The sequence below is a fragment of the Telmatherina bonti genome (assembly GCF_933228915.1).
Source record: "Telmatherina bonti genome assembly, chromosome: 19".
NCBI lineage: Eukaryota > Metazoa > Chordata > Actinopteri > Atheriniformes > Telmatherinidae > Telmatherina > Telmatherina bonti.
The window spans coordinates 17,247,028-17,272,212 of record NC_136617.1 but is presented as its reverse complement, the minus strand read 5'-3'; the positions used below and the strand labels follow the sequence as shown (position 1 = coordinate 17,272,212).

The following is a 25,185-nucleotide window of genomic DNA, read 5'->3' as shown; positions in this document are numbered from 1 at the left end:
CTGGTTGTTTCTCAACTTTCTTAATTGTGGAAGTGAAGATTTTTCTGTGCCCAGGTTTTAGGTTTTACCTGTTGAGACACCTTTGGGGTCCAGAAACGCATCCTCGTAATCAGTTTCACTAGTTGCAAAACCTTTAGTTTTGTCAGGAATTTCATCGTCATAGTTATCATAGTCATCTGCAGAAGAGGGATAGTCCTTATCCAATCTCAGACAGTCAAAACTGATAAATATATCTGTTTTCATTTGGCAGGTGGAATACCTTTACTGTCCTTAAATGCATCATCAGGAAAGTTGTTATCTATGGGGACACCTTCAGCTTCCAGGAATGCATCCTCAGGATGTGTTTCAAAACTGGCAACAGTTCTACCTTCTTCTGTATTTTCATCTCCATAATCGACATAGTCAATGTCATCATCTGTGGGAGAGGGGTGGTTGACAGACGTCACTGATAGCTGGAGTAAAATCTCACATAAACCCATAGAGAGGAACATGCAGAGATGGCAGATGTAAACCATCACTAACACTAAAATACAGAAGAAAACAAGCTCACAGTCAGCTAAAGAGAAGCAGGTAGGAGATTGGATCAAAGTTAGATACAGTGATGAATCATAGATCTGCTTTGACCAAGGAGATGATCTCAGAGCCTTTGTTTGAGAGGAGTTATGAAACAAAAATGAAGAGCAAATTTAACCAGTTATTAATATGTAATCTGATATGGGATCAAATTAGATTGGAGTGTTGGGGAGACAACACTCATTACTTTTGAAATAGAAGCACTTCTCTTAACTTTTCAGTTAAAAGTAGGTTTTGTACCATACCCCATGCTTACTCCAGCCATCATTTCTGCCAGTTTTGAGATGCAAAAAATAAAACCTCATTTTCTCAGCACTGACATAAAGTCTGCAAACACCCAAAAGGGAACAGTCATTAACTCAGCATGTCAGTACACCAAGTTTTCAGTGACTGTGTATGTGGGGAGAAAAACAGCAACAGCAAACACCAACTCATTCATGTCTTTCCTGTTTACCTGCTGTAAAGACGAGTGGGTCACTCCACTGACCAGTCTCATAAAACTTCTGAAGCTGACTTTCATTGATTCGCTGCCAACCCAGACCTGTCACCATCAGCAGACTTCCAGTTAGGATGACAAGCAGCTCGAGACTCTGCTTAGCCATGGATCCAAATGAAAGCTCTCATCCAGCTGCTGGGTCCTAAAGGAGCCACCTGTTCTGATTTCAGGGTGATTGACTGAACCTGCTGCCTCTTAATTTGACACTTGACGGTCCAACCCCATCTGTAGATCTACACGAAACTCTTACTCTTAAAGTAAATGAACTTACCATTAGACTGCATTACATACTAAACATTTAAGGCATGTAACATGTCGTCTAAACAATAATCCATTCACGTTTAGAGCAGGTTTAAACTGTAAAAGCTAAAGAAAGCAGCTTTCTAGTAAGAGTTCAAAATCTGCAACAGTGACATATTTATATCAGCTGTTTTCTCCATTGTTTGCATTGTCTTTATTGCTTCTTGGTTTTTGTCTATTGTACTGTGCCTAACACAAAAAGTCCAAAAAAATTCCAAGAAAAAAGACACACACACCTAGGAAAACTGATGCACATTCAACAGGAAAATACGTCACACATGCACTCCAAGACTACTGCAGTAAACATGTTTACAAAACGAGAGTTGTTTTAATGTGCTTTATTTGCATGAAAGCTGATCTGATCCACAGAGTTAAGACATCTTGGGAAGGAAAATGCTGAGCTTCTTTGAAGAGCAGGAAGATCCTGAGGTTGGACAGCTCATTTAATAATCAACAGCAGCATATTTATATACTTTCTGCTAAATGAAAAGAAACAACAGCACACAAGCTGTAAGAAGTCCTTTTTCACTGCTTGTATTTACTGTAAAACCTTGGAAAATTTAACTACACACTATAGAGACAGTTGTCTTTCAGCTGGTACTATACAGATTAACCACATTAAGTACATTGAGAGCACATTAACTGTCATTTTTGTAACCCATAAAGACCCACCTCATGCAAAAATGACCAGATAAGTCCAATTTTCTTTATGTGGTTATTTGTCCCTTTAACAAAATGGAAAATAAAAAAGTAAAATCTTTTCAGGGGTATTTATAGTTTATGAATTACCATGTGATATGTCATATTTTTTATTGTGTAGTCCTCTGCATTCTGGTGTCCATTAAGGGGCAGTAGACAAAAGTCTGATTGTGTTTCACAGGATTCTGAGCAAAGTTTATACCATGTAGTGATTCCAAATGTCTCAGAAACTGTACATATCAAACATGTCATGTTGGGTTATCATGAGTTCATTTTTAATGTTCTGCTGGGGGAAACCTGCATCCCGGCATTCACGACTGCGCCACTCGCAATCTACGTGTTTTTGCAGACGAGTCACACCTCAGACTTGGCAAAAGCACTCCTAATAATATTTACTTATATAACACTTATATAACAAAAACAAGTGTTACAAAATGCTTCAGTAGCAGCTTCCTTTAACAGAACAGCAGTGCTCAGAGCTTTTTTTTTTTGTGGCTGTAAGGGGACATACTCAATTTTAGGCAAGTAGTCATAAATTCATGGCCAATGTTTAATGAATGTGGTGGATATTTGTCACCTTCAAAAGCTATAATAAAGGATTTTCCAAGAGAAAAAGTACACACGACAAAGCAAAATCTTTCAGTGTTAAAACACTTTAATGTACATCTTTCAGGTTCCCAAACAAGTATTAATCCTACTGCAACATATTTACATAACCAGAATTTTATAGTCTTTTTCTTTTCATAACACAAAAAAGTTTTTTCTTCTTGATCTTTTCTCTGTAACAATAATTAATAAAAGAAAGAAAAACAAAGCATCTATTCACCAGTTACTCAAAATCACTTGTAGGCATTCGCTTTATGTTTGGGTAAAAAGTTGAAATTCTTCGGTACAGGTCCAAGCAGCATTTCACTGAAAAGATGATAAGCAACATGTTCAAAAAGGCAACAATTTACTTCTTAAATAATTGCGTCTATGTCTAAAATGGTGACTCTGATGGTTTTCTGCTCACCTTATCTTCACCCAGTCCCCAACATTTTGACTGGCCATGAGTGACTCCATGTAGTTCCTTCCCATGTAGTACGGAGGTCTCTCATTGATCCGCTGAGGAACTCGCTCTAACAAACCCACTGGAATATATCTAGTGAAGAGCAAAGAGAAGAAATGCTAAATTACTTTTTAGTTTACTTTTTAGCCAAAAGTTTGGACTGATTCTCTGAGTAAAAGTAAATCCATCTCTGCTAACCATCTGGACATCTTAATAGTTATATTTTGAAGAGCATGATGTTGCCCACCTGCACATAAAGGAGAGCCACTCCAGCATGAAGGTGCGGGTTTTCTCCACACCCCGAGTGTCGGAGCCCCAGTGCTCCAGGCCAAAGTTTGCAAAATCCCTGAGGATGTCCAGTCGCTCACTGGAAGAGATGTCCCAGTGTCTGCTCTCCTTTATCTCAGTGAAGATCCACGGCTTTATGAGAGCACCCCTGGAAAGAAGAGAACATGGCATCAAACCTGATTCTAATTTTATCATTCTAACATTTTATCATAATATTTAAGTGGATATCCAGTGTTTTTCTGTGTGGATATTTATGGACATTATGCTCAGAGAAAAAGGCCAAAAGAGGCTACATGGTTCATGTTGAACCACAGGAAGTCACTTGGTTACAAAATGTTTTTCATTATTTTGTTTTTACTGTGCATAAACTATTCTAACCTTGCGATCATGACACCAGAAACACCGGTCTCTCTCGCTTTCATGGCATCTTCATAAGATAGAATGTCTCCATTACCTGGGCCAATAAAAACAAGCCACCTTAAACCACGTCATGTATTAAATCAAGTAGATGTTTTGACAAATCTACACACCAAACAGTGGCACGGGATCAGCCAGGTTAGCACACGTGTTGATATAGTCCCAGTCTGCTAACTTTGTGTAGCGCTGCTCCCTGGATCTGCCATGCAACTGTAAGAAAAAACATATAGGAAAAAATAACCCATGACTGGTTCATAGTCATCAGTGTGAGAATGACACACAGTAAAAAGCAGGAGGGTGAAAATTTAGGAAGACAAATGAACCTAACATGCACATCTTTAAACTGTGAGGGAGCCAACGTACCTGGTGAGAACCCGAACATACATGTTGGGGAACATGCAAACTCCACAAACAAAAGCCTGGTTTGAACCGCTCCACCCAGCCGAGGCCCAAACCAGGAACCCAACTACCACACCGCCATCCTGGCCTTACTACGCTGCTTTAACCGTAACAATAAATCCTCCATGTTTATATAAAATCATAAATTCTAAAAGACAAACTGAGAAGATTGTGAAACACAAGACGTTGTTTTTGCCTCTGGAAATAAGGTTTTTTTTCTCTTGTTTAGCCAAAACACTAACAAGTTCATTTATCAGATACTTCCCCTGTCTCACTTACGGTGATCATGGCGACCCCCCAGTTTTTCATCTCTGGGATGAGTTTGTGTGCTATATTGGATTTCTCCTGAACACCAGTGCGGATCTTCACTGTCAAAGGGACATCCAGGACCTTCAAGGAAAACAATTCGTGTTTAAACTGACTGAACATGTAACCCATCTTAAACAAAGAGGATACTTGTTTGGTTTTTTTTGTTTTGTTTTTTAAAATCAAACACTTTCCTTTTCTGCATCCATTTACTGCATTTTCCACCTAAAAATACCCTCTCCGAAGAGTTAACATCCTCAGACGGCAGTCACACAAAAACATGTTTTGTCTTGAGTAAAGGTCATACTTACATAATTCATTCCTTTCACTATCTGTTCAAACTTTCTGGTTCGTGTCATTAAGCCACAACCTCCACCCTTAAGAGGAAGATGAGAGAAAAACAGCTGTCAAAGCGTTTGGGTAATAGTTGACAGTTCATGCAAAATACTGCAGGCAGAGCTCATCAAGCTGATTTTTAAATGTAAATGACACCTGACTCCACACGTCACTGTGCATTTGTTCACCTTCAATCAAAGATTTTATTTATACAGCATGTTTCACACAAAAAACAGCGCAAATAAAGAGCAATTATTAACAGTAAAATTAAATTAAAAACAAGCCTTCACATACCAGAACACATGACTCACTCAAAATTCCCCCCTAAAAAGAAAACATGGCCTTCAATGGCCTCAATGACTTTGCTGCATATACACCTTGATTTCAAGTTTTAAAAGGAAGTGAATGCTAATGTTTGGCTTTAAAGGTGGAGCCACAAAGGATAGCAGCTGTTAAATGCAATTAAAACAATTAAAAGAAAATTCTAACCTAGAGTTTATAACCTAACTTTATACTTAAACCAGGCAAAGTAAACAAGACATAAAAGTGAGATAATTTCAAAAGTTTTAATTTAGAGTAAATACGTTTAAGGTTGCTGAAACTGCAAGAACGAAAAACAACGGCAAAACCTTTTGGTGATTTAACTGGGATTTATGGTTTAGATGAGCATTTACCTTTTTGTAAACGAGATCGATGGGGCATCCAGAGTTGATGTCAACAAAATCAACATCTGTGTAGCTGTTGATGAGCTCCGCACATCTTGTCATGGTATCAGGGAAACAGCCCTCAACCTGAAGGCACAGTTTAGAGTTAGGAATAGAAAAATGGACACTGCTAAAGTCCATTTTAAATGTTCAGAGTGCCCTGAACAAGCTTGGAGGGTGTGAATCTAACATGGTAACCACCTGGACACCAAAAAGATCTTCACTTTCGTGCCTCTTCAGCAGCGCCCACTCTGACTGCTGCCCCTGCAGCAAATTTGTGCACATGGCCATCTCTCCACAGGTGATGTCTGCCCCAAAGCGCTTACACACACGACGGAAGGGCAGGTTCCCACACTGAGGAAGCAGAGAGATGACATGTAGCTGGGTCTGAACCGCATTTACAGGTTTGTGTTTAATTTCATGCAAAGATTAAAATACAAAACGACACTAAAAACAAATCTGCTCTAAGTATTAAATGTTATTTGTTAGTACTTACAGTTGTGAGAGGAGCAAGGTAGAGCTTGTCTCGGAAGTCCACCTTGAAGATAAAGAAACATTTACCTTTTTTGGACATGAAGCAGTGATTTAAATCATGAACCTCCTTCAAAATATTGATTCATATTTATATTTTGCTGATATACGTAATTGAGTAAAAAACATGGCACATCTATCCAGAAACATAATCCTAATTCTCATTTGCTATTAAAAGAGAGGCTTCAGCTGAGATGTACCTGCTTCTTTTCAGAGGGACGCAACTTGATGACATCTGCATCAGTTAGTGGGCCGACAGTCTTGATTTGAGCCTGTTTATCTGAACTGACCTGCAGCTAGTCACAGAGCAAGCAAACATTTACAAATACTTGTGATACACTGTTTTAGAAAAAAACTAAAACAAAAAAAGGATCTCTATCTAATTTGCATCACTGAAAGAACAGGCAGAAAAGTGGCAGTATTCTGAGCAGTGCTTGTACCTGGGCTTCAGTAGAAACATCCTTTTCTTCTTTTGGATCTGCAGAGACTTCTGCTTTGCAAGCCTCACCTGGGTGAGTAAAAAAAACTGCATTATATCACCAAATTAAAAAAAAAAAAGAGCTCAAATTATACATTTTCAACATGACAACTTTTATTCATTCATTCATTTTCTGAACCGCTTAGTCCAATTAAGGGTTGCGGGGAAGCTGAAGCCTAGCCCAGCAATCACTGGGCGAGCCTTTATCAAAAATATATTAATCAACCATGTAGGATATCTAGAAAAGGCACAAAATAAGGCCTTGTCAAATACAAGTCACATGTCATGTTGTGAGTTTAACTTTTTTTGTGTCTTATCCAGCATTTCAGCAAGCAGAATGATGGCCTGGATGCCGTGTTCCTCTGAGCAAATTTACTCTGGGAAAGCTTTACAGATATAATGCTCCCCTTGATTTTCAGAATTCTTATTTTATTTCTCTATTTATTTTTCATTATAGTTTGAAATACAGAGTTTATACTGCTGGACTGGACCGGAGAGGATAGAAGAAAGACAGAAAGAGAAAGGGAAAGAGAAATAAGAGAAAGCAACTCATAGTGGAAGAGAAAGAAAACATACATACGCAAACACACACATACGCATTCACTTATATAAACACATATACATACACATATATATATATATACATATACACAAACAAGCCAACATTAGATTCCTTTCCCCCCTGCAGAGGACTAAGCTATAAACTGTTGGGAGCACCAAAAACTAACAAGTTAAATACAAATCAGAAACATAGAAAGAAAACAAGCTGCTGTTAGTGAATAAACTTGCAGATGACTCAGTGACTGTGTCACATGCAGAACATACAGAGTGGAATGTGTTCAGAGAAGAGTGATCATGTCAATGTGACCCTACCCTCATAAAGGCAAGAGGGAGGCCAGGAGGATCCCCAAGACCTAAGCAACTGACAGTTTCCCCTCAAACACAGGCCCCAACTGCCCCACTCCAGAGCCAGCCATGCACCCACCCAGGAGGTGGTTGAGGGGGGCCGCAGCTGGAGTCCCCCACAGTCAGGGGGAAGAGGCCCCAGCGAGCCTGGACCGGTAAGGACCGGCCCCGCCAGGCACCGGCCACCCAGGACAGACAGAGCACAGGACACAGGGCTCCAAGAGTTCGAAAACAAACCCCCACCTCTACAGGCAGAGGGCGCAGCCCACACCAACGGAGGCCCGGCATCTCCAGACCGCCACAGAGCGGCAGCAAGGCTCCCAGCCACTGAAATCATTCTTGAGCTTCTGAAGATTTGCATTTATTAAAAAGTTCTTTCTGAAATCCTTAAAAAAAAACACCAAAACACTGGGTTTCACACAAGAGCAGCAGATCTTTTCCAAATGGGAACACAACAGAATATAAATTTTACTTGGAGCCCAAAAAGCTCATAAATACATACAAGCTTGTAGGACAAAAAAAAAAAAAAAAAAAAGAAAACTTCTATGGCAACAGATTGCATCTTTCACCATACTGGAATCTTTAACTGAGGATATTTATTAGTCAGTGGAGTAAAGCTATTTTTATCCACATTATCCTTTGCCGACTCTGAAAGGGCAGGTCCACTCCAGATAATGACAGCAAAGCTTACGGGAAGGAGGAATAAGGCAGATATGAGGAAGCAAGGAGAAAGGCTGCTTGCTCTGGTATGACTTGTCCAAACACCACAATAACTTCATTTAGAAAGTAGTCATGCGTTGCTGTAAACTCATATTAAAAGTTTCAACTTTTTCATTTTCAGATATATTCCAGACTCTGCTCCCCTTCCCCTCCTCTTACCGTTCCCATGCTGTTGGCCTGTGTCTTTGTTGCTGGAAAGTGTTTTCAGGTATTCCGCTGACTTTTGGAAGGTCACTGAACGCTTCCTCAGACGATTCTGGAGATCTTTATTCAAGCTGTTCTTCACCACAGTCCTGCCTTCATAAGCTTTAACCAGATCTTCCTTCTCCAGGGTTTTGAAGTCAGGTGTAGTGTGTGCCTTGGCGAAGCGGCAGGTAAGGCCGTATCCACACTTTCCAAATGTATCGTAAATGTAACAACTTTCCCCAATGTCAGCAGGCTTGGAGGCCATATACTCTGCAGCATCATGTGAAAAGTGGCATTTGGCTCCGAAAGAACATTCTCTGTTCTACATGGATGAAAAAAAAATCATAACAGTCAGTTCATAGATATGGCAAAGTAGTTATGCAGCATTTGACCTGAGCGTCATACCTGAACGACTGAGAGGCACAGTCGTTTTTCCTCGTAGGTGGTTGGTTTTGTGTGTGGCCTTGACTTATTCTGTCCTCTTAGTCGTTTACCTTGTGGTTTTCCTTCATTCCTCCCATCCTCAGGATCAACTTTCAGTTTTTTAGGCTCAGGCTCCTCCACAGATGTCCCCTTTGTCTCATTAACTTTGTCATTTTCACTAGTTTTGACTCCTGTGGAACCCAGCCCCTCAGAGTCTAAAAACCCATGAAATTTCTCTTTGGTGGTAAGGAATCTGTAAAACACAAAAAGTTTCAGTGGGAAGAATTCAGGAAAGGGAGGTACATTGCAAAATGGCCAGAGTTTTTTCAAAATCTGATTAAATTTAGTGGAAATTTTACATGAATTTTACACTGGGATGGACAGTCTAAGACCCATAGCTGCAAAAGTGTTTTCAATCAGGACCACTCTGTTTCCTTCAGCACCGCATTAATGATTATTACCAATAGGCATGAATTATGAGTTCATATAGCAACTCTTTAATAAATCTTTAGAAAAAGACATCACAAAAAAAAATAAATTTACCATGCTTCAGTTGTGTGATCAGTCAATGATCTAGCACACAAGAAAAACCGCCCACTTGTTGGGACCACTCTTTAAGAAGGGGCCATATTTTGTGTGAATACAGCGAAAATGCGCTTCGTCCTCTCCACTGTTCTGGAGCTTCAACACAAAAGTAAGAGACACTGTATGTGCCCGAATGTGCACCCTATTCCCTACATAGTACCCTCTAAAGTAGGGCTGTGACGAGATGCTTTTGTCCCAATCCAATTCAGATTTTTTGGGTGCCGATTCAATTTAAATGGCGATTCTCACAATTCTTCAATATTGCTGATTTTTGTAGATTAAAAACAAAAAACAATTGTATAAAACTTTTTTTTGCTTGTCATTTTTCTTGATTTCAACTAGGAAAAACTAACATAATAGCCAGATCATCATTCTGCTGTTATAATCCCCAAGAAAACAAGTAAAAAGATTAATTTAAAAAAAAAATACAAAAGAGACAAAACTTTTATAATTGATTATTTTTATTCATTTGAAATAAAAAAAAAATCAATTTTATAATTGTGAAGCAAAAAAATCTCCATTTTTTTTATTTGACTTTCCCAACCCCTACTATATAGCGCTCACGCCATTTCCTAGGGGTGTCCGACTGTCCAAAGAGAAAAAAGTAGTGCACTCAAAATTACCCAAATGCATCTTGAAAAGTAGTGTGCATCGATGGTCACTACATGGGTCAATATAGACCACAATGCAGGAGCTTGAAGTGGCGACACAATGTCAAAGCAGATTAAGAAAAAACTATAGATAATTTATTCATTTTATATCTTGATTTGTTGAATAAATGTGCAACCAAGAAAGGATGAAATACAATATAATAAAAAAAAAACAAACTTAGACTTAGATCCTGTCACCATGGAGATAAGTTGAATGTATACACAGAGCAGTAATCTCCCTATTCTCTTCTTTTTTCCATCACAGCATTGTTCTCCTAGCTTCAGCAAACAAAACAGAAGCCAGTGTGAAATGCATATATTAGAGCCTCCCTACCCACTGGAAAAAGAAAAAAAGATTGCTCCATCAAGTGGTATCATGCAGATTGTACACAAGCTTTATAACTGTCCAACATGGTGGATGCAGTCGTAACTGATGACAAAGCAAATAAAAATGCTTCTTGTTCACTTAACAGTGATTTAGACGGGTGTGAATGTTGTCCAATTTGGGATGAATAACTTGTTACTTACTCTGGTTTGATGGCAGCTTCGCCCTTCACAGTCACATCAGTCCCTCTCTCACCAGTTCCCTCCACCACTGCTTCCATCACACTCACAGAGACGTTTCTATAATCTTTGTCCTGAAACAATGCAAAAATGTATTTTAGTGAAACTGCAGCATACCATCAGAACCACTATAGCAGATCCTTTTCCCTACATGATGCACTCTACAACACTGCAGTATCTAGGAGGAAGACTAATTCTTTATTCTTGCTTAATAAATTAATGTTTTAATTATGAAACTTGGGATACAAGATGTTTTAGAAATAAATTGAAAGTATAAGCGTAACTGAACCTATGAATAGTCATTACTATTGATCAGTTATGTTTTTTTTTGTACTTGGTCCACTATGTCTCACATTTTCAAGTCAGTGGTGAAATTTGGGGATAAAAAGTTAAAAGTGAGCACAGTCAGTTGCCATGGTGAAGTTTTGCAATCATTCAGCGACTCATTTGCGTATATAAATGGAGAAACAGTGGCAAGGTTTATTTTCTCGTGTAGACCATTTTCCGAGTATTTACATAATTTAGTATTCATTAAATGTTAAATTCTTAACTTGTAGCAGAGTACTTCCGGTGTGGTACTATAATGACAATACTTACTAAACCATCACATAGCAATAATCCAGGGCCAGTCGGTATGACCCTGACCATGCACATAAGCGATTAAGACAAGTTTGTTTTTGTGACAAGTCTCGTTTTATTGTGGTAGATTAACATTTACTCGAAGTTGCATATACGTTTACCATTATACTATTTCACTTTCACTCAAATATATGGTGGTGACTCTTACCTTTTTTAACTGTTGCAAAACAGCTATTAACACAACGTCAAAGCGCCGGTAACAAACAATTTTAGGTATATGTTTGCCTTGTTTAAACCTCGTAACTAGTTACTAAACCAGTAAAGACAGTTAATTTTGACACTTCCACGGTTTCGCACCGCTAAAACATCTACACTATACAAAATCCTCACATCTCATGCGGTGGCCAGCGTGCGACTGTTAATGAGGTCCGCAGTGAACTTTTTTTTTTTTTTTTTAGCCAAGATTGGTTCCGCATAAAGAAGCGATTTCGTTATATTATAAATTTTTATCAAAGCTACTGTCTATGGATCCACGTAGAATAACAGCTCACAAAAATTGTCCTAAATATGATATACAGTTTCAATTCTTAAAAAATTACATTTTTCTGACGCTTCACGTCTCAATTTTACATTTACAGCTACCCACACCTCACACTGCTTAAAATAATTATTGATAATTGCACATTAACAGGAGGACATAACTTGATGTAAACTTTTTTTTACATGTAATTTTTATTTCAAGATTACATCTGGACATGAAATTCATTCTAACAAGCAGGGAAATGTTCATGTGCCTTTCTGTGTATAACACAGGAAGTACATTCCTTGCAGTGTTTTTTACAAAGTCCTCAAGGACTGGTGTCCTGCAGGTTTTCCAAGTGTCCTACCTGCAACACACCTGATTCAAATTATTGTGTATAGCGCAGACATGTGCAGAACTGGTCAGTGTCTGAGACTAGCATTTTCCAGCAGGGTCACTAAGACAACTTGTGAGACACCAGCACTTGAGGACCAGTATTGCAGATCCCTGGTTGAGAAGATGTTCAAGAACAAATATAAAGCACTGGGATATACTGGCGACCTGTCCAGGGTGTACCCTGCCTCTCACCCAATGATTGCCGGCATAGGTTCCAGCTTCCACATGATCCTTAACTGGACCAAGCAGTTAAAAAAAAAAAAAGACAAGTTAAAGCATCTGAACCTGGGGAGGGGGTAAGCCTGGTCCTCAAGATCTACCATCCTGCAACTTTTAGATGCAACCCCTCCTTCTCCAACCATAGATTATATATAAAAGATACACCTGAATCAAATGGCTGAATTCCCTGCATGTCATCCAGTTCTGCAGAGGCCTGGTCACGAGCCAATCATTTGATTCAGGGGTGTTAAGTCTCATTCGGACAGAGACGTTCTAAGAACTGCGTTCTGAGAACTAATAGCGTTCTAAGAACTGTCCTTCGCCAGAGAACCGTGTCACTTTGCATTCGGACATGAGTCGGAGACCCGATCGCTACCGATCTGACGCAACCATCTGCGACAGTGACGTGTTATTTTAGCGCCACTCAGCAACAAAACAAACCGCGAAGAGGAAAACACCACAAAGGAGCAAAAATGGAGAGCGACAAGGCCATCGTGTTCTTTGTGTGCTTTCGAACCCCCTCTGGATTTCCTCGGCTGAAAAAACGGCCAGCAGGGCTCTGACTTTGTCGTCCGTCCACTTATCAGCTGCGTTCTCCATGCTTCCGTAAACAGTGGTTTTTAAAAATGGCGGGGTCTGACGATGCGGAAATTAAGTAGCGGCGCTCAGCGCGAGGGCGTAGCTATCACCTATGTCAGCCTGCTTCGTCAGATGCGTTCCTACAGAACTAAGGAAAGACCCGGAAGTTGAGTAGGCGCTGAAATGGTTATAGGAACTCAGGGGCATGGTCCCTAAATTCCGATCTGTCCGAATGCGCCAAAGAACTGAAAAGGTTACAGGAACGTCAAATGGTTCCTACAGTGGGAAAGAGGCTTTAGAGGATGGTAGATCCTGAGGACTGAATTTGGGAACACCTGCTCTGAACAGTATGGAGATACTGCTGATGTAAATTTTTATTTTATTTTTACATTTGCACTTTAAAATAAGCAGTATACAGTTAAAGAATTTTACATGGAATACAAAATAATAATAAACAAAGAAGGAAGGTTCAAATGATTAACAATATAAGTAAAATAATAATAATTACTGGTTATGTAAAAATATTTCACAGATTTCAGATATGTCAAAAATCAAGATTTTGTTGTGTCAGTTGACGAAATCTTGAAACATGAGATGTGTATATTATGTTAAAGTAACAAAAAAAATAAAAGGTCAAATGAGCTACATTCAATCATCAGATGAGGCTGTAAGTTTTTCCATCTTTGCAACAAACCTCTTTCGACTAGAATCCAGGATGTTGATACCATGTTTCTTGAAGTCATATCCAACGCTCTCCAGCTCCTCCAGTCGCCCTGTGATGTTCTGTGTGCTGTACTCCAACACCTTAGGCTTCTTCAGTATCTGCTTCATTGTTATTCCTCCTTTCAAGAGGCAATCTAATTTGCAGTTTAATGTTTCCGGCCCGATGTAGAGAATCATTGGATAACTGATAACCAGCTTTTTGATGTCATCTTTCTGACAGCCAAGTAAAGCCATTTTCTGCTGAAGGTTGTTGAAGTTTTTTTTAAGATACTCATTGGAAAGGTCAAGAATTTCTGCCCCATGGCCTTGAAGAAGAGTTAGCAATTCTGAATCGCTTAACGTAAGAGAAGCTTTCAGGATGTCGATGTTTGTTTTCACTCTTTTAGTGCTTCTGATGAAAATATACAGGTTTTTCAAGATGACAGTTTTGGCAAACTGCTCTGGATTTTTCCCACCAAGATCTGCACAAATGTCTTCCAAAAACTCCACCATCTGCTTGTTGAGCTCCACGCTGTTGGAAAATGTCCTTGGCGCTGTGGTCAGCAGCCGATGAAGGTCCTTAGTGTTCAGGCCTAGTGAGATAAGAAAAGTTATGTTTTTCTCCAAGTTCCTGTTGTCACTAGATCGGAAAAAAGACTCAGGTGAGCGATCCAGGATGCTCACAATTTCTGCATCTGTATTGAATACGTTTCTCCACAGCTGCCAGCGTTGTTCCAAGTGTTCTATTGAGCGGGTTATTGCACGGGGATAACGGGACACAATGCTAGCGATTACTTTGCCGCTAGCACCTTTTCCTTGCAGAAACTGAGCAAGGCCTTTCTCATTTGTGAAGACTTTCCGAAGTACTCCAGGCTGACGTTGGCGTGCCATCTTGACATCAACCCCCATGAGACTCAGGTTCTCAAGAAGAGATTCATTTTCTGGGCTTGCTGGTAGCTTTGATTCATTAGTAACACTACAAAGCTTCCTTGGAAGGGAGGTGGAGGCCAGCTGTAGAGGAAAAAGTCTAAAGCTCCGCTGCAATATCAGTGACCTACCAAGGCAGAGGAGGACTCCAGGAGCTGCCACCATTTTTACTGAGAAAAGGATATATATCTGGTAAATGAAAAAAAAACAAAAACAAATTATCAAAGCAATTACATTATAAATGTTACACAGTATTTGGTTTCTAATGAGTAAATTGAAAATTATAGTGAGTAATGCAATAGATTAAAAGGAGTTCAGCTCTACTTGCATTGAAAGCTGATGAGAAGCAGCTGATTAATTGTGTCTACAAGTCAAGGTTACTAACCAGGGATTCTCAGTCCTGGCCCTTGAAGTCTGGTGTGAAGTAGGTTTTAGAAGTTTTCCTCCTGTAGAAACACACCTTATTCAGACTTGTGCAGCAGATGAGGTCGCTGCAAAGACACAATCATCTCTATTTTTGTGTTTGGCCCGTGGAACATCAGTCAACACTGGTGTCCTTGTAAACATATAGGTTTTCCCAGACAATGTAAAGCTTTATGAACAAAAATAAAGACTTCACTTCCACTTTGTTATAAACTGGAAGCTAAGGCAGTGAGCCAAACAGTGATTTTATGAGGACGGGATTTTCTTTTGAATCCCTGCTGTTTAAAGACAGCTGACAGATGCTGACAAGACAGCTGATCGGCCAAGCAACTTTACCAGTCCAACCAAATTACAACTGAAAAAGACATTTGTCATTTAAGCACATTTAACCCCTTCAATTTTAAGCTTCTCCCTGCAATGTAGTGGAACTGAACAGTAAGCATCAAAACCTATTCAACTGTTGAAATGACCTGTTAAAAGGTTATTTGGTTCAGTAAAAACAATAGCATCCTAATATATGACTGACACCTAAATGTTAAAACACTTGACACAACACTAAAACAGCTGGCCTTGCTGCTTGTGCTGCTTTAAGCTCGTTGTCACGTTTAGACCAACAACTGACAGGAAAGTATGACAAACTATTAAATAAAGTAAAGGTAACCACACAATGGTCAATCTTTGCTAATTTACTTACCAAAGGTTTCTCTTTAAACTACATGACCTAGATCTGGCGTTAAAATTAAATCAGCATGAAAGCCATCGATTATACTTTCGTTTCATTCAAAGAGATACTATGACTGCATGACCAAGAAATCAAAGCGTTTCTGTGCTGTGTAATATTTTACTATAATTCATACTTGAAGATAAAAATTGTGAATGTCTCTATAATCTATAAACATATATTTAAAACGGAAATAAGAAACATACCACAACGTGATATTTTCATTTCTCACATGTCGCTGATACTTTCAGAAGCGCGATTCTTACGGCGGAAATGTAAACTTGGGAAACTCTCGCGAGACCTTTCACTTGACTGTAAAAACAAGAAAGTTCCCACAATAGCGCCCCTAGCGTTCAAGTTTTGGACCCGTTTTTGTTCTTGTTAATCCAGTAGATGGAAGCAAAGACCTTGGATTGAGGTAATCATGCCCAAACATCTATTACAAAGGTTTCCGATTCCTGTTATCGCGAGCTACCATCCTGCAGGTTTTAGTTTTTCCCTGGTACAACAAACCCGATTCAAATGAAAAGGTTCTCCAACAGCTTGTTTTGTCCTCAGGACCTGTCTGTTCATGAGCCATTGATTTAGGTTGGAGAGAGCAATCTTTGTATCTATACAGAATACATCTATCAGGTCAAATTACTCAATTATTTTAATTTAATTTTCACGGTAAATACTATTAATAGTTTTCAAATTAGTCTTTAGAAATCTCCAATCATATTTCCCCCACGTCCTATCTTTATAAGTAATGTACACATGTTTAAGGCTTTAAAAACAGTCCTGATTTAGTTGGCGTATTTTTTTTTTTATTATTATAATTTGGTGGCAATTAATTCAAATAATTTAGAATTAATACTTAAAATTCACCATGTTGCATTTCTGTATACACGAGTAAGCGATTTCTTCAGTGATGTATTTCTCATTTTGCCCTAATTGTGCATTTTAAATTAATATTTAAGTCAGTCAGTGTCCTATGATTACCTTTGTTTTAATATTAATGTGTCACTTTTCTATGATTTCTTGATACATTACAAAAGCACAACTTTTGTAGAACATTTTGGTTGTGAGCATTAATATATAATTTAGTCTTAGCAACAGCTGAGGCTCGAGTCCCTGATGCAAGAGGCCATTAGCCATGTGTTGTAGCTTGTAGCTAAAAACCTATTGACCCTATCCCTCTCTTTACTGATGAGTCCCACCACTTATGAATATTTCAATACCACAGCGATAGCTTCATTATGCAGATGAGCTTTCACTCTGCTGCTTTGACACTGAAGTGACCAGTGTTTTTAGTCATAACCACTTCCACACTGTCAGGCTGAACGATTATATTTAGTCTTAGTCATCAACTGTTCATAGATGTATTTATGCTCCTTTCTCAGATATGTTCAAACCTTTCCCTCCTTACATTTGTAGAGTAATGGGATAATGTGCAAGCAACTTTACCAAATATGTTTTTACTTCTTTCAGGCACTGTGTAAAGCTGCAATTAGATAATGGATTAGGGACAAATTGACTGTATATCTGCAGTCTCCAGCAGTTGGTTTTTATATTGCACCTTCTATAATTTTGATTCCTTTGTTGTGGTCTCCTTTGCAAAGCTGCTTGGGTAACTGCAGACACCGTATACTCCCTGAGGAAATCAATTATTTAGCAACTGCCGAAACTTTCAAATGTCCATGGCTTCTTGTAGACACTGTTTCACAAGCAGATGGTGTTTACAAGTTAGAGCACACTGATAAAATATGTCCAAAAGACGATGGGTGGAATTCAAGATCTGTCAGACAATCAGCTGCTCAGCTCCTGTTGGTCGAAGACACAGAGCATCTTCTCCTGCTACTGCCGGTATGTTTGAAATAATCAATTAAAGAAGGAAAGCAGGAACTTTAATATTTTACAATATTTTTTCTCCTTTATGGGTAGATATTTTATCAAACATTACTACACTACAAACTAGCTTTGGACTCTGAGATGACTTTGATTAAAACATGTTTAAACATTTAATCTCTGCACAATGTTTTAGCCAAGAATTGTGTTAATTTTGTGAATGGAGTTTAAACAGCAAATATAATTTAAATTTTATATATAATGGTGCACAGTGGTACATTGAAAATTTCAGAATGAAAGTAGCTGTGCTGGAGGACTTTGACATTTATCCATTAATGGCTCATCATTTTGACAAACAAACACAAAATCTGCGGCAAAAATGTAATTCTAATTAAAATATGATTAGATCTGTTGATATTCAGAGATGAAACTCTTCATCTATACATTTAACATTTACACTGCAATTTGGTGGTGACACTAGAGCTGTTTTTCAATTTAAAATTGTATTCATATCTGCAACATATATAATAAACCATGTGGTCACAAAATATGTAAAATCTTAAATTATTAAGTTTTATTCATTGGCTCCTCATAACCCCAAATAGCTAGAAGACATCTCTAATGTAAGTCAAACTGAAGCTCGGGTCTCAGAAGACAACATCTGCATCATTTGTTGAGTAAATATAGGCTTTTGTTCTGTCATTGAAACAGTGACCACCTTTTCTTTATCCTTATCATTTGTTGTAGAAACTGATGCTACTGAGCTCATGTTACCTGTAGCCCCATTCAGCCTTCAAGCTCAAATGTTGTTGCTTTAAGAAAGAATGTTGGAGTTTCATGGGAATTGCACAATTAGATGACTTGCTTTAAAATATGAGATGACAGCTAGGGCCTTTATTAGAAGGAAACAGCTTTGAAATGAAAACACTTCGTATTAAAAAAGAAAACTCAACTGGGACAGCTCCAGCAACCTGTTCTCTCGTTACCATAGAAACTGAGCAGACGTTTGCAGCAATATTCAGACTGCAGATAAAATGCAGATAAAACAGTGAAACTGGTTAGGTTCATATCAGATATTTTGATTAAATTATTAATATTTGCTATACGAAGTTACATTATTCACAACAAGTTATTCTATTTGTAACCTGAATCTGTATTGCCTGTATCTTTTTCTCAAACAAAAAGGACTGAAGAAAGGGGAGGAAATAAATAACTAGTCTGTTTTCCCTTTTTTAAAAAAATGTTCACACACACACACACATCTATCTATCTATCTATCTATCTATCTATCTATCTATCTATCTATCTATCTATCTATCTATCTATCTATCTATCTAAATGTATGTATATATATATATATATACATACATATATATATATATATATATATATATATATATATATATATATATATATATATATATATATATATATATATATATATATATATATGTATATATATATATAATATTATTTAAATGTATGTATACTCACAGTGGCTTGCATTTATTTGAGAGCTATAGTTACTAGCTAGTCAGAAACCAGAGCTATTGCCCTAAGATAAACTTTTAAACTAGAATATTTAACTGATTGCGTTGACATCTATGTCGGTATATGGGATTGACCACCATGAAATAGTGTAGTATATATAGTATTACATATAGTAGTGTTACTGTATACAACTACTGTGTTGTAGTAGAAGTAGTATACAGATGTGGAATAGTTTTATACATCTTTTAACATGCTTAGGGTCTATTTAGGTAAAAGAAATTTGACTCCTTTTCAGCGTTTGATCAAAGCTGTATAACAGATCATCTAAATGTTTTGTATTTTGAGGTTGAGCGAGATGATCTGTCAAACTGTGCTCTCTTTGAAAGAAAGGTTTGATATTTCTGATTTCCCGTGAACGCAACGCCAGTGGAATTCCAGTGGGCGTGGCTGTTAAGGCACCTACACGACGTCATCATAGTTGTGTCTCATGTTTACGTGGAAAACATGGCGGCGGACTGCCAACAGGGAGATAGCTAGTGAATGCCAGTCTGTGCAGCGAGCCACAGGCCCAACGAGTATTACTAATCTTTTGGAGTTTAGATTTGTCTCACGGATATTTCGTATGAAGCAGTTTTCCTCTTGCTTTAGCCACAGGGACAGCGGAGATGGAAGACGAGGAAAGGCAAAAGAAGCTCGAGGCCGGCAAAGCAAAGGTATGATTCTTACTTTTTCTGCTAGCATAACTCGTCAGCACTTCTCACATTCCACTAAAATTGTGTTACTGCTGTTGTGAACTTGTTTTCCTACCAGGCTCGGGCTGTCAGCTGTTTTTTTTTTTTTTTTTTGTTCCCCCCTCCTTCTCATATGACCCCCTCAGCTGTCAGTCCCAGCAAACATGCACCCTGCACTGACAGCCGGGGTTTGCAGGGGGGCAGCTTAGCATAGCTACTATTTACTAGCCAGAGATGCCTTTGTCATGCTGTATGTGCACATTTTCTCGCCACTGTTACCTTTTTATTACTAAAACCGGCGTGCAGGAGTAGGCACGCAATGTTAGCTTAATCACCTACAAGCAGAGTAGCCTCATCGTTATTGAGGGCTTATAAACACCTCCTAAAGTGACACTGACAGGCTGGTGTAACAGGATTTACAGGGCATATCCTCACTAGCAAGAACAAGCATTGCTTCATATGCCAAACTCGAGATATATGAGTTTTTATCATGCACTATCATAGGCAAGAGAAGGTATGTTAATCCCAAACTGTGTGGTATATCTTGTGTTAAACATTTTTGTTGAGGAGGATACTTCTTGATTTTTCCTTTTACCTAGATGTCATATTTACTCATTACTGAACTTGCTGCAACTCTGTTTTATTGTCCACAGGACCACAGCCCTGGAGGCTTTCAATGTATATGCATTACAACACCCCAGATTCAAATTAATGAGTAATTGTGCAGGGCTTTATAGACTGCCTGATCCATTTAATTTGAGTCAGGGGTGTTTGAGCAAGGATGCATTGAAAACCTGCAGGACTGCAGCCCTTGTGGGTCTGAATTGAGTAGCCCTGCTATAGAGTCACATTTTGTGCATGCAACAATAGACCCTGCAAGACTAAAATGGTAATTACACATACCCCATTCTTGTGTCATTAGAAATGTGAGTTACACAGATTATGATCGATGAATAAAATGATAAACCCTGTAATCATGTACATTTGGATCAGGTATTTTCACAATAAAAAATGTATAAAATTGAAAACCATAATAATAATAATGCAGCAGTATTGCACTTTACAAAGGGTTTTTGATTGTCTTTTCTAAACAAATAGTCAACATAATTGTCATTACTGCAATAACTGCTCTTAAAAGTATTTTTGTGTGCTATTATGAATCACTTCAAACTATTTGTGTATACACAAAGGACAATGGTAGATTTAGAGTTCTGCCTGGCAGATATGAAAACTAGAGCTACTAATCAAACCATTTTCATCCTGATTCTATAGCGAAAGTAGTCTGTTTGGTGATTTCATTGTTGACTCTATGATTCATCCTGGAACAAGTCACTTTGCTCTTAGGTGTGCACAGTTGGAGAGACCTTCTGAAAAATCATCTCCTTGGGTATGACTCTGGTTTTTGGCTTATAAAAGGTCCATCTGTGCAGCAGGCTGATTTGAGTGCCCCTTTCCCCCATTTTTGTTATCACATTGTAATGTCAAAATGTTCCCACACGCAGTTAAGAAACATCTTGAGATACTTGCTGATAATATTTTGCAGAGATACCCAGGCCATGATTATTTTTGAGAGCAGCCTCATGCAGGTTTACATTTAATCAGAGCTGGTAAAGAGCCAGCCAGTATTATCCCTTGCTTTTCCAGACTTGATGAAAATTATTTAAATTAGTTTGAATTTTTGCCTCCAAATGTTACAGGATTTGCCATTATGTTTAAATGTGAAATAGTATGCCATTTTTTGTTTCACGCTTTTTCTGTGGCATGTGCTATGCTGTTTAAAAATCAGATGTGAAGACAAATGACTAAAAAAAGCCAGTCTTGATTCAAGTGAACAAGTATATGTTGATGTCTCAATGAAGAGTAATCTGTCCTTCATCTATTGTACAGTAACAAGCAAGAGCCTTTTGAGTCATAATAGATTATAAATAAAGCGAACATTGTGGGCTAGTGTTGCCAGGCTTTTGTTCCACAGTATTAGTTGCATATTATTGCTGCTTTCACATTTCACTTTAAAGCTAAGTATACTGTCAATTGTGTTCATGTCAGTTATGGATTTGCTCATGCAAGACAACAGCAAAAGTCTCAAGATGGAGTAAGAAGTTATGTTACATCAATGATGCTGTCATTTTATAGTTTCTTTTACGACCATCTGTGTAAGTTTGTGATTTTATATTTCCTCTCCATAAGTATTTTCCTATTATTTGAGTCTGTGTTGTCCTAAACCAGGCATGTTATACAACAACAGACATTAAAATGTCCCTTTATGGTTTATGACATCAAGGGGGATATATGTAAACTCAGTGTTGTGCAGTGCAGCAGCATTGTAGCTTATTTCAGAATATTTTATTCTTTTTAACCACCAGTGTTGTCTTTTTCCTGGATAAAATTAACTTCAAATTTGTTTGTACTTTTTAAGAAATATTTTTATCTGTATGTCCAGGATGATATGTCCAAACATCAGTGTATTTTAAGAGTACATCCATGAAATAAAAGTAGGTTTTCACGTGGTTCAGGTTGCCTGAAAGGTCAATGTCACCGTCAGGTGTAGGGTGCAGATTTATACTTGGACTTGGACTTGCAGCTTTTCAGGACAGTTGATCTTCTTAGCTTGGGCTTGAATAGTAAATCTCTTAGCTGGATGTGCCCTGTGTTCCTCTGTGATGAATAACCAGCACAGATTATGTAGCTTAATAATTGGCTGTATTGAGACTGGCATGTTTTTTACTTTCAGGTTACAGTAGTTATTGTATGTAACACAAACATAAAGTATGCAGAAAATCAATGTTCTATGTGCTGCTTTAGAAGGGTTTCATGGGCCAGTAATAGGATGTGATAGTCTTGACTGTGCCTAATTTAACAACATGAAAGATCAGGAAAACCACCTTTGCATCCAGTTCTCAAAACTTTTGTGATGACTGAAGGGAGTTGAGGTAATGTGAGATTGCATATTCATCCCACAGCAAATTACATATGTCTTAGCATTGTTCCATGCACGGCTATGGAGATGTTATTGTAGATATAACATAATCTTTTAGTTTATTAGTTTCTATTAAGATTTTATGTTAAGCTGATTTATACCAAATAACGAACTTTATTTTATTAAGTTGCCTTTGGGCATAATTGTTAAAGTAGTCAATAGGGAAAAAAATGGCTCAAGGTGCAGAGTTCGAACATATAAGTGGACTTAAGAAAGCCTAACACTTTAAATCTGGGAATAAGTGAAGGTGAAGACATTCAATAATCCTTTGTGCCTGTTTGTGTGCACTGCAGTCCGTCACAGTATATTCCAGTCCCACCACTCATTCTTTATACACTGCCAGCGCCAAAAAATACTGTCAACACAAAAAAAGGTCACACACTTTTATATTTAGTTGAACCTGCTTTAGCTTTTGTAACGGCTGAATTTGTTGTAGCATTGTTTAGATAAGCTTCTGCAATGTCACAGGGCTTGTTCTCATCCAGTGAACCAGTGTTGCATTTATTTATCAGGAAGATCTTAGATTGATGATGGGACAGCCTGACCACCGTGCAAAGCCTTCTGCAGCACATCCCAAAGATTCTCAGTGGGGTCTGGGCTCTTGTGGCCAATCCATGAATCTCAGGTTTCCTCGATCACTCAATTTGAGCCAGATTTGGAATAATTTTGGATCATGGCCATGCCATCAGGGAAAAAAAAATCCATTAATGGTAAAACTTGGTCATTGAGCTTATTCAGGTAGTCAGCTCACCTTATTCCTTGGGCATATAGTGTTGCTGAACCCAGACCTGACCCACTGCAGCAAGTCCAGATCACAGACTGCTTCCACAGCTTGTACAGTAGGCACTAGGCATTATAGCTGCATCACTTATTTTCCTCTCTTCTTACCCTGTTGCACACATTTCTCTGGAACAGAGTAAATCTGGATTCATCAGATCACATGACCTTCAATTGCTCCAGAGTCTTAAACTTTAGTAAATTGTTGCCTTTTTCAGTTCTCACTGACAATCGGTTTTCTTATGGCTACACAGCTGTTCAGTCCCAATCCCTTGAGTTCCCTTTACATTGTGCATGTGAAAACTTTCATGATTAAACATAGCCATGAGTTCTACTTGTTTGTATTATTATTACTTATTTTTATTTTGCCTAATGTTGCAGTGATTGCCTGTCGCCTAAACATGAGAATTTTTTCTGACCACATTTCTTCCTCAGTAACGATGGGTCCCAGATATCCTTCCAGTTTTTAATAATGCATTGGAACGTTCTTAAACAATTTTTAGTACGTTCTGCTATCTCCTTAGATGTTTTTTCTCTGCTGGAAGTGAAGCTTGCCAATGTTATGACCCTTCTTAAACAGACTAACATCTGTTCTACGAAGTTAGATTCAACATTTTGTAGTATCACCACTGTTTTTTCCCCCAGCATAATCTCAATGCAATTTGATTAGTTTTATTTTTTAAAGTAGCTTGAGGAAGAGCTCTCCTGATTTCTTGAACATTTCAAAGCTCTTCTTTAGAGGTTGCTGCTTTATGTTCTGTCCTCTGTCCAGTGTGTGAGCTCAGACGGCTTCGGTAATGTTGAGATCTCAGCTGTGGTGAAAACGAACTCCACAAAACCTGTTGCAACCGGTTTTCAGTACAATTCTAGTGTCATTTGGCAAATCTCAACCTTTTTTCTATATATCCCAAACTAAAGATTAACTTGCTAATAGTGACCCTTTCATGGAGACCATTTCTGATGAGGCTTTGGCTTGCAGTAGCTGGATGAACTGAGGGTTCAGATGTATCTCTTTGATTCTTTGTCAGATCTTTCTTTGTTTCACATTTCTTCAGGACATCACTTTTAGTCACTTTCCTCCACTTTTTCAGTTTCATAATTTCTGTAAGGGCAGTGGAAACCTTTTACGGAAATGTTTTTAGCTTATCGGTCTTTGTTAATCCCTCTGTTTAAAAAAATACAATTTGATATCTGTCAAACTGGGTGATCTTTGACATTTTTCTTTTATGCTACTAAAGAAATGGAAACCAATTATGTGTCTTTCCAAGAGGCTGATAGTAAGAAATTATCTCAAAATATAATATAATATTGGTTCTTTGCTGAGTTGTCAATTGTAGAGAAAACTAGTTCATCCTTTGAGTTACCATTTCTATCTTTGAATGTAGGTCACAGTTATGTGGCATGGTAAAAAACAATATTCCTCTGAAAATGGTCAGACTAGATCAAACATGAATAAAAAATGTTCAATAATGTTTTTAAAAGGTTAAAAGAAGGTCTGTCCACTTGGAAGCAATATGTACGCTTTTATATAAAATGAGGCTTAAGACTTTTTCACTGAACTGCAACAACACTAAGGCCCATTATGTACATCGCATTAGTTTAAGTTATGTCTCCTTCAGTTAAGATTGGAGCACTCCATTGATCTTTGCTGTGCTTCTTGGATTACTTGCTGTATGTAACACTGCTGCATTACTTTATGCTCTTTGT

The 25,185-nt window shown here is 38.1% G+C and overlaps 3 protein-coding genes across 4 annotated transcripts in view; 1 reads left to right on the top strand and 2 right to left on the bottom strand.

Annotated features, from left to right (window-relative positions):
* Positions 1 to 2,807: 2,807 nt before the first annotated feature.
* dus3l (dihydrouridine synthase 3-like) lies at positions 2,808 to 11,568 on the bottom strand. Its single transcript, XM_079258614.1, has 16 exons — positions 11,397 to 11,568; positions 10,574 to 10,683; positions 8,793 to 9,063; positions 8,361 to 8,709; positions 6,538 to 6,605; positions 6,298 to 6,393; positions 6,063 to 6,104; positions 5,768 to 5,920; positions 5,537 to 5,653; positions 4,838 to 4,903; positions 4,500 to 4,610; positions 3,935 to 4,031; positions 3,783 to 3,858; positions 3,364 to 3,552; positions 3,081 to 3,209; positions 2,808 to 2,980 (listed from the first exon to the last, which is right to left on the bottom strand). The coding sequence occupies exons 2-16, from the start codon at positions 10,648 to 10,650 to the stop codon at positions 2,908 to 2,910; spliced, it is 1,914 nt and encodes a 637-aa protein (XP_079114740.1). The 5' UTR covers positions 10,651 to 10,683; positions 11,397 to 11,568; the 3' UTR covers positions 2,808 to 2,907.
* A 1,826-nt stretch (positions 11,569 to 13,394) lies between these two features.
* Positions 13,395 to 15,916, bottom strand: mterf1 (mitochondrial transcription termination factor 1). Its single transcript, XM_079259266.1, has 3 exons — positions 15,882 to 15,916; positions 14,917 to 14,977; positions 13,395 to 14,720 (listed from the first exon to the last, which is right to left on the bottom strand). Exon 3 carries the CDS (start codon positions 14,694 to 14,696, stop codon positions 13,551 to 13,553), a length of 1,146 nt encoding a protein of 381 aa, XP_079115392.1. The 5' UTR covers positions 14,697 to 14,720; positions 14,917 to 14,977; positions 15,882 to 15,916; the 3' UTR covers positions 13,395 to 13,550.
* Positions 15,917 to 19,506: 3,590 nt separating this feature from the next.
* The window catches only part of akap9 (A kinase (PRKA) anchor protein 9), a 72,055-nt gene continuing 66,376 nt past the window's right edge, over positions 19,507 to 25,185 (top strand). For both annotated transcript variants that reach the window (XM_079258803.1, XM_079258802.1), the window contains exon 1: positions 19,507 to 19,706. In XM_079258803.1, coding sequence (XP_079114929.1) covers positions 19,659 to 19,706 — 48 coding nt within the window. In that variant the 5' untranslated portion in view covers positions 19,507 to 19,658. The remainder of the gene's footprint in view (positions 19,707 to 25,185) is intronic.

Coding starts and splice junctions, on each gene's coding strand:
- dus3l (XM_079258614.1), bottom strand. CDS start 10,650: ATGGAAGCAGTGGTGGAGGGAACTGGTGAGAGAGGGACTGATGTGACT. Junction 9,064..10,573: donor GAAGCTGCCATCAAACCAGA/GTAAGTAACAAG, acceptor TGTGTTTTACAG/ATTCCTTACCACCAAAGAGA. Junction 8,710..8,792: donor TGTGCCTCTCAGTCGTTCAG/GTATGACGCTCA, acceptor TCATCCATGTAG/AACAGAGAATGTTCTTTCGG.
- mterf1 (XM_079259266.1), bottom strand. CDS start 14,696: ATGGTGGCAGCTCCTGGAGTCCTCCTCTGCCTTGGTAGGTCACTGATA.